The sequence below is a fragment of the Parasteatoda tepidariorum genome, chromosome 2 (assembly GCF_043381705.1).
Source record: "Parasteatoda tepidariorum isolate YZ-2023 chromosome 2, CAS_Ptep_4.0, whole genome shotgun sequence".
NCBI classification, from domain to species: Eukaryota; Metazoa; Arthropoda; class Arachnida; order Araneae; family Theridiidae; genus Parasteatoda; species Parasteatoda tepidariorum.
In genome coordinates this window covers 85505648-85518988 of record NC_092205.1, presented here as the reverse complement: position 1 = coordinate 85518988, position 13341 = coordinate 85505648, and the positions used below count along the sequence as shown (strand labels likewise).

At 32.9% G+C, this 13341-nt stretch overlaps 1 protein-coding gene across 4 annotated transcripts in view; it reads right to left on the bottom strand.

The window, feature by feature from the left end:
• Positions 1 to 5678: 5678 nt before the first annotated feature.
• LOC107440757 (fatty acid hydroxylase domain-containing protein 2-like) overlaps positions 5679 to 13341 on the bottom strand; it is a 29763-nt gene continuing 22100 nt past the window's right edge. For all 4 annotated transcript variants that reach the window (XM_016053771.3, XM_071177842.1, XM_016053773.4 and 1 more), the window contains exons 4-6: positions 11249 to 11457; positions 10272 to 10544; positions 5679 to 6198 (exon numbers count right to left, since the gene is read on the bottom strand). In XM_016053771.3, the coding sequence (XP_015909257.1) occupies positions 6075 to 6198; positions 10272 to 10544; positions 11249 to 11457 (606 nt within the window). In that variant the 3' untranslated portion in view covers positions 5679 to 6074. The remainder of the gene's footprint in view (positions 6199 to 10271; positions 10545 to 11248; positions 11458 to 13341) is intronic.

Genomic DNA, 13341 nt, shown 5'->3' with positions numbered 1-13341 from the left:
TTTTTAAATAAAATTTTTTGAAATTTTCGTTTGTTGCAAGATATTTCGCATAAGAATGCGTACCCCTGCTAAACTGTTCCCATACCCCAGGGGGTACGCGTACCACACTTTGGGAAACACTGCACTGGGGAATAATTTATGGATTTTTTAACGGATCTTGGATATGTTCTCGTCGCTGATTTCGAATCTGCAATCGGTTTCACGCTCCAAGCAACAGTTTTTTTTAAATGAGAATTTTAGTCTATTTTTTTGCCATCATACGGCACTAGGGGCGCTTCTCCATTATGAACTTTTTCTTTGTGTCCTTCTGCACAGGTCAAAAGAGTGAAGCGTACTCTAGTCGCGTTCGATGACATTTCCGGACATGATTCCTGTGCAATTTTAATTATGATGATATTTTTTTTTTTACTCCCCTTGTAATTTGTCGCAATATCTATGCGATTGTGATCCTTGTCATATACAACGTTTTTAAGGTTATGCATTTCGGAAAAAAAATAGACTAAAAATCTCATTAAAAAATATTGAGGAGCAAAACTAATTTTTAGATTTGAAATCCCTACAATTGATATCAAGATCAAGTATTTGCCTAGATGCAAAAAAAAATTTTTTTTTTTTTTTAGTGTAATTATCAAAACAGTAATATTATTTGAGGAGTGGTGGCTCAGAGGATAGAGCGTTCGCCCTTCAATGAGGTGAATCGGGTTCGAATTACAGCAATGGCAAGTTGATACGAATTCCGCACCCAGTTTGCACTGACCACAGTGCCGGCGTAAAATATCCTCAGTGGTGGATGGATCATGGGTTAGAGTCCCCTTGCGTCAGGTAAACCGTAGGAGGTTTTCCTTTCCATGTAACGCAAACGAGGGGTAGTTCCATCAAGAAAATTCTCCACGAAGGTAAATTCTCCCAATACTTGATCCAGGAGTTCCCTTGTCTTCTGATTTGGGTTCAAAATTACAAGGCTACGGAGTTAAACATTAGTAGTCGTAAACCCAAAATTGGGTAGGCTATTCAATGATAGTTATTAAATAAAATGGTGTTATTTGATTTCAGCAATTTTTACTAAATTATTGATGAAATATTGATGGAAAGGAAGGGGTTACTATCCTTAAAAGTGTGATAATTATTCCAGATGATATTTTTTTTGCAGTGTTTACTGCTTTTAGTTGCTTTCAGTGGCGTAAGGGAGTGGTCGGTCGACGGAGGCACTGACCCCAACATCCTGTCAAAGGGGACTTCAAATTGACCACTTAGTACACTGTAACTTCAAATCTGATCGGAGATTAATAGTATTATTTTTCTTATTAGGTAACTAAGATTTTTATTAGGTTAATACCTGACTTTAGCGAAATATTTTATGAAAAATAATATATGAAAGATAATTAAGTTTCTTCTTTAATTAAATTTTTTATAAAAATAATAAAAATTTAATAATTAAGTTTTTGGTGAATAAAAATTATAAATATTTTTTTTACGTTTAAAGAAATTGAGAATATTTTTTTAGTTATAATTAGTGTTCTTCAAAGGTATAATTTACATAAAATTGAGTTTAAAACTTGAATTTAAGTTTTTATGAAATTAAATTAAATTTTATGTTTTGTCCCATCTATTTTCAGGGCGTATATTCGGGCAATTTACCTCGGACACTTCTGCTCGCCACTAGATGCTTTTTCATACATTTCGTGATTCGTAAAATTATGTTTCAAAGTAATTCACAATATTTTGGATGTATTTCTAATCCAATTTGTTTTTGCATAGACCTCAATTTTTATTTTCAGAGCATTTAAGGATTTTATATCTTTTTCAATACGCTACATTTTGATAGAAAAGTTCAACATTTTACTATATATCAGTATTTTGAATTACAATTTCATGTTTGCATGACAAAAGAATTCTAACTCTTTTAAAATAACCCAATTGAGTACATTTTAATTCATAATTTAGTAATCTTAAGGATACAGTTTTAATTAAAGCATGTTTATTCAAAATTCTTTTGAATCTTAAAACGAAGAAAGATTGTAATACTTGCGAAAAATATTCTAAAAGATTTCTGAATTAATGATGCAATTTTTTTACTGAAAAGAAAAATTACTTAAAAAATGTTTTTAAAATGAGGAAATCAATGTATAATATCTTAATGTTTGATTAATTCATTAAAAAAATTAAGATCAAAGTAAGGAAAACTCTGGTGAAAAAAGTTGTTCAATAAAAAATGAATTTTAGGAGGCTTTCATCTGACTAATGGCTTTGGTGGGTTTTCATCAAAAGAACTAATTTTCTGCCACAAATATTTACTTTGAAACTCCATGTCATTTCATAAATATTTGTGGCAAAAAATGTTTTTTCCATATTTTTTCAGGTATCCTAAATTAATTTAATTAGCTATTGAGTTTGAGGGTCTAATATTTTTAAACAATGTTGTGAGTTGTTTTAAAAGTTATATTTCCTGCATAAATTGTTAAACACTATCGTTGTAAATTTTGCTTACATCTGAAAAAAAAATTATATAAATTTAAACGCCAAGACTAATTTTTTTTTTAAAAAATTAGTCTGTAACTGTAATTTAAAAACTGAAAATTTAATTCATATTTTATTTCCAAAACTGTACTTTGCACACAATCTGCTTAAAATTTAAATGTTTTGAAATTTTTTTTTTGTATTGTTAAAGACTATCACTGTAAATTTTACTTACATCTGAAATTTTTTTTTCTAAATTTAAACGCCAAGACTAATTTTTTTATAAAATGTAATTGTAATTTAAGAACTACAAATTTAATTTATATTTTCTTTCCAAAATTGTACTTTGTACACAATCCGCTCAAAATTTAAATGTTTTGAAAATATTTTTTTTAGCTAAACAAAATCTGAGTTGTATCTTTGCATTCTTTTTTTGTTTTGGAAAAGTATTTATATTGTTTTAAATATTTAGAATGCTTCCATTTTGTTTAACACAAATAATTTGAAAAGAAAAATAATATTTCAGCAGCTTTTTAAATTAAAATATTAAAATCTTGTAGTCTTAAAGCAGAATGAGTGCATAGAAGATTTGTAGTCATGCTTAGGAAAATCTTAATAATGTTTCAAAAGGCTAGCGAAGAAATAATAATCGTTAGAGGTTATTTCAATGAAATTTAAAACTATGCAATTTTTATGATAGTTTTTCATTCACGCATAAGAAACTTCGAATCTAATGTATGTATGTTTAATAAATTTATTGTTTGCTTTCTTCTTTTTTTAAAAAAAATTAACTAGTTATGATTTTATCATGAATCAATACAGTAAAAAACAATAGTTAAGTTCAAGTAGACAAACACCATTTGATTATTATTTCAGGATTCCTAAGATTTTGCATTTTGTGAGTGTTTTATTAAGGGGTAGGGCAACATAATAATTATAAGACATTTTCAAATTGATCATAATAGCTTGTTTTAAAGAAGTTTTACAAAGTTCTGGATCACATTACGGTGTAAATTACCAGGACTTTGGATGCATCATCCATAAAATCTATTTTTTAACCGTAAAATATTATACTATAATCTTTACAGTAATATTTAAGTAGAGTAATTCGGGGAATTTACGGTATTTATTACTGCAAAAATTAAGATTTGTCAGATTTATAGTTCCTTAACATGTTCCATTAAAAAAGAGATTTTATGTTACAGGCAAGCTGAAAGCCTGTAATTTCAATCGTAATTTGATCCGGAATTTCTTACTATGTAGGTTGGAAAGCCATTATTTGGTGAAAATCATCAAGTAGACAAAAAGATGTCGGGGCACTGTTCTGTTATAATGCAGAAATTACGGATGCATTAAAAATTACCTATTTAAAAACAATACTACGAAACAGCTTGATGTAAAAATGTCTGGGACTTATCACTATATTTAACCGATTTCTTTCCATAGAGGAATTTGGTGCAAGAAGTGAATTCTGAAAATGTAAAAAATAAAATTCTTTTGGAAATACCTTATGCTCAAGAGCTGAATATATTGTACATTAATATAGGTATTGTTTTAAGTGAGTTATTAATAAGAAAATATGTTATGTCGACAACTGTGGGGATAGTAGTTATCGACCATGTCAACCTTTATCTATGAAAAGGTACTCCAAGATGGAATCGAGTTAACATGTCTTATTGTACTTTTTAGTGGTAGACACACTACATTACTCCCCCTACAGAATTATAGGTGTAATAGAAATTGATGAAAGGATACTACTAGTTGATTCATTGCTGTTTTGTGAGAAGTCGGGAGAGCTGTATTAAGATCACCGTACTTTGGTGTGCTGATCGTGAGAGCTACGTTCACGATCGTGGTCGCTTCTGTGCTGCCATTAGCAGTCGAGTGAATACGTTGTGTGTGATCGAGATTGAGTAGCAACAGCGCGAGGAGGTGAATAATGTCGCAGTCACAAGTAGCAAGTCAATTTTTCAATGCGTACCAACCATCGAAGTAGACGTGTTCATATTGAAGTGGGCGTTACTGTCAAGATAAGCGTGTTCAGATCGAACTGGGAGTTTCTGTCAAGGTAGGCATGTTCATATCACGTCCGGGTCACCAATCTGGGGACAGTAGTTATCGATCATGTCAACCTTCATCTATGAAAAGGTACCCCAAGATAGAATCGAGTTAACATGTGTTATATACTAGTGAATTGGAATTGTAGTTTTGTAGTGGTAGATACACTACAACAACTTCTAAGCATTTATATATTTTTAAAGCTGCTTTTTTCCCAAATTCACTAAAATATTACTTGGCCCTTTCAACATCAAGTTTCTCAACTATTCAACAGTGGGAATTTTATCTTTTATACAGACACTTGATACAAGGAGCGATGTTTGATACTAAGAGCACTATTATATACAAGAAGCACTTTCTGCTACAAGGAGCACTCTTTGCTACTCGATTAAAAAAACTCTGGTAAAATTACCGTACTGTATGGTAATGACATTTATAGTACAAGAAAAACCCATAATTCTGTTCAATAAAATCCAAATATACGGTATTAAGCCATTTATTTGAAAATTTTTCGATTCATATCTCGTAACGGTTTACCAGAAATTCTGACTATCAAAGTTATAGTTCCAGTAACAGCACATTAAGTAAAAAATACAAAACTAGAAATTAAATTTAACCGAATGATTAGTTTTTATACCTCGTTTTGGTTGATATCGTTAAATTTATTGGATTTCAAATTTTTATAAGGGTCCGTTGGACAAATTTTAAACTTTAACTTAAAAAAGAAAATTTTTTTTTCTTGATTTTTTCATATATTTTATTGTTAAACATCAATCTTTAGATGTTTAATTTCACCTCATAGTTAATAGTCGGAATAATCACAACTATACATATAAAACGTTTAATTCTAGAGGGGAAATTGTTACTTTTGTATTTTTGCCCGATAACCTCCGGGCATTAGTACTCCAAAATAGTACTATGTTTTTTTCCTGTTTTTAAATAAATGCCACGGAGGAGATTCGCCGGGCCTCTCGGCCAGTGCGTGTGGCAGATACTCTTTGTCCACCTCCGGCTGTGCGGGAAACTGTCACGGAGACAAGATGAAAATTTTTCCCGCATACCCATATTTGGGGGGGGGGGGTCGGTCACCTAATGTATATACTTCGTTTTAAGATATCACGATAAAATTATCAAATTTTACCACATTTACCAAATTTGACACATATTATAAAACCATATTTTATTGTTAATTTTACCAAAATTGTTTCCAAAGCGCTTCGGTAAAAATTACCTAGCTTTTTGGTGTTTCCATAGAACCGGTAAATTTTACCTTATTCTGGTAGTTTCCATCGTACAAAAATGTACGATCCACAATGTAAAAGGATCACTCTTTGTTACAAAGAGTACTCTTTGATACAAAGAGAATTCTTTGATTATAGGAGGCAATCTTTAATACAAAGGAGCATTTTTTGGTAATCAGGTCATTCTATGATATTTGGAATATTCTTTGACAGAAGCAGCATTCTTTGATACAAGGAACACTCTTGGACGCAAGGAATAATCTTAATGTAGTTTTTTCTTCGCGGAAAAACCTAAGTCACTCTAATTTCGTCTATTGATCAGCTGATTGGTGATAATGATAAAAGAACAACGTTTCTCTCAAAAGCTTTTGATTTTCTAAATTCTTTATCTGTTCCATGCAGCCAATCAAGCATTCCAGCAACTCCAAAATTTTCGGTAAACCTATAAAAAAAGGAAAGATTTGCAGATATTCTTTAGTCAGAAAGTTACATCAGTAACTGTAAAAAAACATTTATATAATCATCCTGTTACTCCTAATAGGTTGTGTATAAAGAGATTTAATTATCGACTGTGTCAACCTTCCTCTATCGAAAGGTACATCAAGAAATAATTTATTTAACATGTTTTATATACTAGTGAATTGGAATTTAATATTTATAGTGGTAGTTATGTCACAATGTAAGGCAATACCTTGAGTTTTGCAATCTTGGATGATATCGAGAAAATAGATATCAGAAGGATGTTCCTTTAACTAGTGATGACAATCAGCCTACTTTGTCGCATTAGGGCTAACACACGAAAACCTTTCACCGTTAGCCTTACGGCAATAATCTTTAAGTATTTGATCCATCTAAGGATATTTTATATAAATGATAATATTAGTCTCTGCAATTCGGGATTTTTTGGAATATGTCCAGGATTCCTGACTTAATCGCTATGAGAGTCATGGATCGTATTATGCACATTGAGTGTGAATTGTAAAAACTATGGAATAATATTTCTCCGAATATAATGTTGAACGACCCGAAAAATTGTGTGAAAGGAACACTTTATTTAAAATTAATTTTACATTATATATTAAAAAGCGATTTAAAGTATGTAATGAGTGAAAGGAAAGTGCTTAGAGAGGACTGAGGTGTCGGCGATGCGGTCATGTTGTTTTTGATGCTCTGATGTGATGTGGAAGAACAATTTATGCTTTTAGGAGGTCGTAGAACTTTCGGATTTTCATTGGTGTCTTTTGAGTGAGTAATACCTATTTCATACTCTTGCAATCATGTATGTTTTCTAATTCTGAGTTAACTTAAGAGTATAAGTAGATGCAAGTTAAGTTAAACGATTCTGCCCGATATAGTAGCTTTCAATTTACGTTAACATCACTGCTGAAACTAATATTTGCAATCACGCAACAATGGCTACGTATCACCACCACGGACGTGGCGGAAAGCGGCTGACCGAAAGACCTGCACGTGGCTCAACGTCGGATGAGGAATGCTCGGATTTTGAAACCAAAATGGCTAAACAGTTAGCAGACATGGAAAGAAGAATTAAAGAAGATGAAATTAAAAATAAAGAACTACTTGAGAAACTAAATCAATTGGAGCAGTTTCTCATGCCTGTGCCAAATAGGCCCGAAATACCGACAACACCAATTGATGTCATTGATATGAAAACTTATGAAGGAGGCCAACTTTTGAAACAGACGGGGAATGAGTCAACCACAGATTCAGAAAGCTCAACCAAAAATATTGCAGAACCCCCTTTAAAGAAGAAGAAAAAGAAAAATAATGTCAAAAAAGCTGAAGCAAATCTAATCATGACCACGAATAGTAAACTTTTTTCACCGATAGATACCGCCACCTCCTTACAACCATCTGAATCTATATCTGATACTGACGTAGCCCCACCCAAGGAGGATTCCAGTTCAACTGTAGATCCACCCACAACTCCAGCAAAAGTTCAACCAATTAAGCATATAAAAGTTCTTATTCGTGGTCTTCCAGTTGGATTCTGTACTGATCATATCTCCCAGCAACTGGCGAAGTCAGACATCATAACGCAAAAGATAATTCAGTTTAAGAGAAAAGTGTGCGGGACCTACAGGCTCCTCCCACTTTTTCTTACAATTCTCACAGAAACAGATGTTAATCGACAAATTTTCTCTATCACCAATATACAAAGTATCCCGGTCAGTATTGAAAGGTTCCGAGGCGGGCAAAATCCAATCCAGTGTTACAACTGCCAAGAATTTGGCCACAGTCAAAGATCATGTAATTCACCATCAAGATGTGTAAAGTGCGCCGCCAAACACCGATCATACGAGTGCCAAAAAGATAAAAATACACAACCTAAGTGCAGCAACTGCGGAGACTCTCATACAGCCAACTACACGGGGTGCAGAGCCCGTCCCCGCAGGAGGGGAACACGTGCCATACCACCAACAATAACAGGACTTGCTCAAAGGCTGGTTACAATAATTAAAGAATTGCAAGAACTTTTAAAAAATCAAGAAGTGCTTCAACTGTTTCAAAGGATTATGGGGGAAGCCACTCTTGCACAGTAACATCTTTATTTTTTTTTTACTTGATTTGAACTTTTATTTGAACTCTTATTATTATTCAGAACTCTAATTTCCCATACAGATTATAAATAAATACTGCATACTGCCCTTTCAAATTAAAGTTGAGCATACTAGATGGCGCCACTAAGGCTTGTCGAAAATTTATGTTAAATCTTCACGTTCTTGAATCACGACTTTTGTATATACATAATCATCATTTATTAATGCTCATATTCAATTTTCTGTACATATTTATGGCAATTAATGTAAATATCTTTGTTCAAGTTGTAATTTTTTCAAATCAACGTTATATTTTCTGTACATATTTTCATGGCAATTACTGTAAATATCTCTGTTCAAGTTTGTATTTTCTCTAATCATGGTAATATTTTTGTAAAGCTTCCACAACGACTGCTTATATTCAAAATGTTTTTACCTCATTGTTGTAATTTCATGATGAATGGGATAGGGGCCGCTGCGCGGCCCAGGTGCCCAGTTGTTTTTAAATAAAGTAAGTAAGTAAAAGTATGTAATTTAAATCTGAACTCTTGAAATTGAATAATCTCACACGAAACTCTCACACAACTCTCCACCATACGAGAATTATTTTCTTTCCGAAATCACCAATGTTGGCGTTTTTCCGAAGGCACCAAGAAACGCCTATTAGAATACCGCGAGTAGTTTAACAATCTGGAATGAGGTGACGAGAATTGGTTGTCATTTTCAACGCTGATATTCACTAACCGCTGAAACTGATTCATCAACAAAAACAAAAAATTGCCCTAAATAATATGTATGTTTTAGCTGTGTAATGAGGATAATTATATTTTAATTTTTATAACTATGAGAACCGTATTAACTATGGTTTTAAAATGTAAAATTCTTATCCGCTTCCGCTCTGTTAAGCCTAATTCGAATTCGTCTTAAGATTCGGTGCTACGTGGATGTTTGATTTACAAACTAATTTTATTATACGAATTGGAGTATCTATGCATTCTGAATTATTGAATTTTATCATTGAATAACAAAAATGGCGGCGGCTATTTTGCAACTAGTAGTATAAAAGAACAATGGAATGGTTAAATTCTTCCTCTAAATATTTCTTACTTAACAAAAAGACAGGCACGAAGCCTTGTGGAACATAAACAAACTAATTGGGTATAATATGAAAAAAGCACAACTACTTTCACTTACTAGGAATAACATTTACCTTTTAGTTTAATTAATAAACTGAGTTTTAAATATGCTTACTAAATTCATAAACTTCGGTAAAACAACAATATAAATTATTTCCAAAGGAACTAGACTAATACAATTCCAACCTAGCGAGTAGCGACTTATAACAAGACACTTCGTTTAATGCTTTTACTTGTTGCTAGAAATCAGGTTCGCAGAAAATGCTGTTTACTAGTTAAATTTAGTAGGAATAACACGATCTGTGACGTAGGCTTTAGTATAAACAATTATGCATCGAAGTGGCCTGGTATACAAAACAAAAATATGTCAAGGTTACTATAAAATACATAAACAAATGATAAATCTAAGTAAAGTAAAAGACATTGACGAGAAAGAATTATATTTCAACGAATTTTATGTGAGATACAGCTTTGTACTTAATTAATTTAGCGTTAGTTAATATTCTAAATTATGTAGGGAACTTAGCAGAACGTTAACACGCCATTTTGCTTATAAGCGATCAGCTGGCGCAGACGTCATGGGTGACATGTGTGGGTATCTGTGATCTTCTTCATGAAGTGTAAGTACCAATTCTATCAATTGATTGTAATTAATATTGCTGTAATACTGATTGTAATTAATATTGCTGTAAATTGCTGTATTTAATGCATTAATCATACAAGGAAATATAAGCATTAAAAAAATAATCAAGCAAAGAATCAATTGCTGTAATTAATACTATAATAGCTATATTAATAATAATAACAGCTGAATTTACTTATGATGATGATAGTGATGGAATTCGGGAGTCGGCGTGAAAGGGAGATGATATCCTGAATGGACTATTACTCCATATGATGTCGCAAAAACTAACCAAGACCACATGGAAGTCACGTGCAATTTAAAAATTACAGAGCCCAAAAAAGTTGGCAGAAGATTGGAAAGAACATGTTCCACTGGTGTGCAATAGATGGCGCTTACTCCTATCGGGGAAACCCACTCATGATGCCTTTTATGAAAACGCTTGTATAAAAGTGGGTGGTGCAAGATTCTGAAAATAAAATGAAAAATGTAGAGAAATTAGGAAATAACAAAAAATTTTAAAAACTTGCAAAAAATGTATTTTGGGCATTTTTGTTTTGCTCTACTGTTGTGATTTGCTCATAGATTAAGTGTGTTAATTAAATTTTAAAAACGCTTAAAAATGAAAATTAAATAATTAAAAAGGCAAAATAAAATGAAAATTGTAATAAAAATTTAATTTTTTTTACGATTGCGAGTGCCGTTTCAGACTTTTATCAATAAACAAATTTGTCTTACAGTTAGTTTCAGTTTCTGCACTTAAAGTAAATAGTTTTTATTCATTGGTTTTCTAAAATCGTCTTGATAAACTTGAGCAAGGCAGATGTTAAAAGCGATGAACTAGATCATAAATTAAAAGCGATGAACTAGATCATTTATTTGAAAACGATAATAAATTAAAAATTAAAAAGCGATAACCATTGATCTAGTTACGTAACTGATGTTTTTTCTGATTTGTTCTTTGGTATGATGTTCTTTTTTGTTTTGCTTTGTTATGTTTAAAAGTAATTAAAAGTTGTTAAGTTTTTTAACCCTGTTTTTTCCCTTCCTTTTCCTAAAATAGAGTTGTGTTACAGTTCTAGTTTTGTGCTTTAACAGCATAGTTCATGTCACTTTAAATTGTATACAAATATTAAAAAATATTTTTAGGGAAATAATAAAAGTGTATTTCACCTGTGTGAGTAATAGAAAAAGACTTCTTCTGTCAATATTTGTAGGATGAAATCGAAAACGAAACGATGTAGTTTAGGGAAAACATATCCTTTGTTGCAGCCAGTGATGCTTTTGAGCATATAACAGAAATATATTACAGGAACAGCAATGACTGTTTGGTTGAATAAAACTTGAAACGCGACGTGCCGTAAGCGTTGCGGAGACGTCCTCTGAAAAATAAGAAAGAAAATAAGCAATAAAACTTTTCACTACCAGGCGATGCTTGTGAGGGTATGATTTGAAAAATGTCATGAAATAATTATAAGAATAAATTTAATATTACATACATATTTAGAGTGTCACAAAAAGACATGAAAATTTAATTCAATATTAAATATTTATTCAATGTCGCAATTTTTTGTTTCATTTAATTTATAGTACAGGAGTTCCCATAGCGTATGTTGTGGCACTTATGGTTTGGGTAGGTAGGTGCTTTATTTACGTCGCACTAGAGATGCACAATGGGCTATCGGCGACGGTCTGGGAAACATCCCTGAGGATGATCCAGAAACATGCCATCATTTACAGAGGGGAACTCAGTTGTGAGGCCTCAATTTAGATATAGCACTGAAGGGGAAGGAAACTTTCTCCAAATTCCTGTATTCATGGTGCTGCTCAGAGACCGACCTCAGGGCTTCCGATTCCGCAGATTTTACGAACACGTAAGTCATACGTAATCGGTGGGTCCTAGAGGAATCGAGGATCGAACCGCTGTTTCTTCGGACTGAAGTTTAACCACTGAGCTACAAAGTTTAGAGTATATAGGACTGGGTCACCACGGTTTCCTCTTGGGTTGGGAGTGAGAGAAATGGTTCCACGAGATGTTTCCAAGTCAAATATGAACAGTTTAGGGCTGTGTTTTGTACACTGTAAAACCTGTGGTGTAATATCTATCTGAATTTGATGCTTAACAAGCTTGAAGGAACACATTTGTTTCTTCAAGTTAATACCAAATCGAGCGACCATATGCAATTTAATGAAAGCTTGAAACACCGAAAATGCTAAATGTTTACACCGAGAATGACATAATACGTTAAATATTTTCGCTTCCAAAAGCATCAAACTTCACCCGAAAAATGTAGCGCGGCCAACTTCATGTTGTTTTTCATCTGCAAAAACTAGTGCTCACCGTTAAATATATGTAGGAATGTTTATGATTGCGTAATTAGGATATTTATATTTTAATTTTGAAGTCTCCTTAAATTGTATTAAATAATTTTAAAATAAATAATTAATATCCACTTTTGCTGAAGCCTTGTTTGAATTAGTCTTAATATTCTCTCTGCTACGCGTACGTCTGATTTACAAACTCATTTTAGGAATTAGTGTATCTATGCAATCAAAATTTCTGCTTCTTACTTGATATTGTCTCTAAAATAATTTTACTGATTCTCATGTGTATCATATCATACTGTAATTATAATTATATATAATCGTCGTTGAACAGTCGACTAAATTTTGAGTTTACGACTACCAACTCCACAGTCTTGCAATTTTGAACCCAATCCGAAGACAAGGGAACTCCTGGATCAAGTATTGGGAGAAATTTTGCATTCATGGAGGACTTTTTGATGGAACTAACCCGCATTTGCGTTACATGGAGAGGAAGATCACGAAAAATTAAAAAGCGGCAGAGGGACTCTAACCCGTGATCCGTCTGCCTGACGATATTTCACGTCAGCACTGTGGTCGGTGCAAGTCGGATGTGGATTTGTATCGACCAGCTATTGGTGGTATTGGAACCCGGTTCACCTCATTGGAAGGCGAATGCTCTATCCCCTGAGCCATCACGGCTCTGGATCAAGTATTGGGAGAAATTTGCCTTCGTGAAAGAGTTTTAACATGGAACTCACCAGAATTTGCGTTATATGGGAAAGAAAATCATGAAAAAAGTCCATTGACAGCCTGAAGGTAAGGGGACTATAACCTCTCATCCGTCTACCACTGAGGAGTTTTTACGTCAGAGCTGTGGTTGAGAGTCGGATGCGGAATTCGTGTCGAAAAGCTATCGCTGGGATTCGAACCTGGGTAACGTCATTGGGAATGAATTAGAG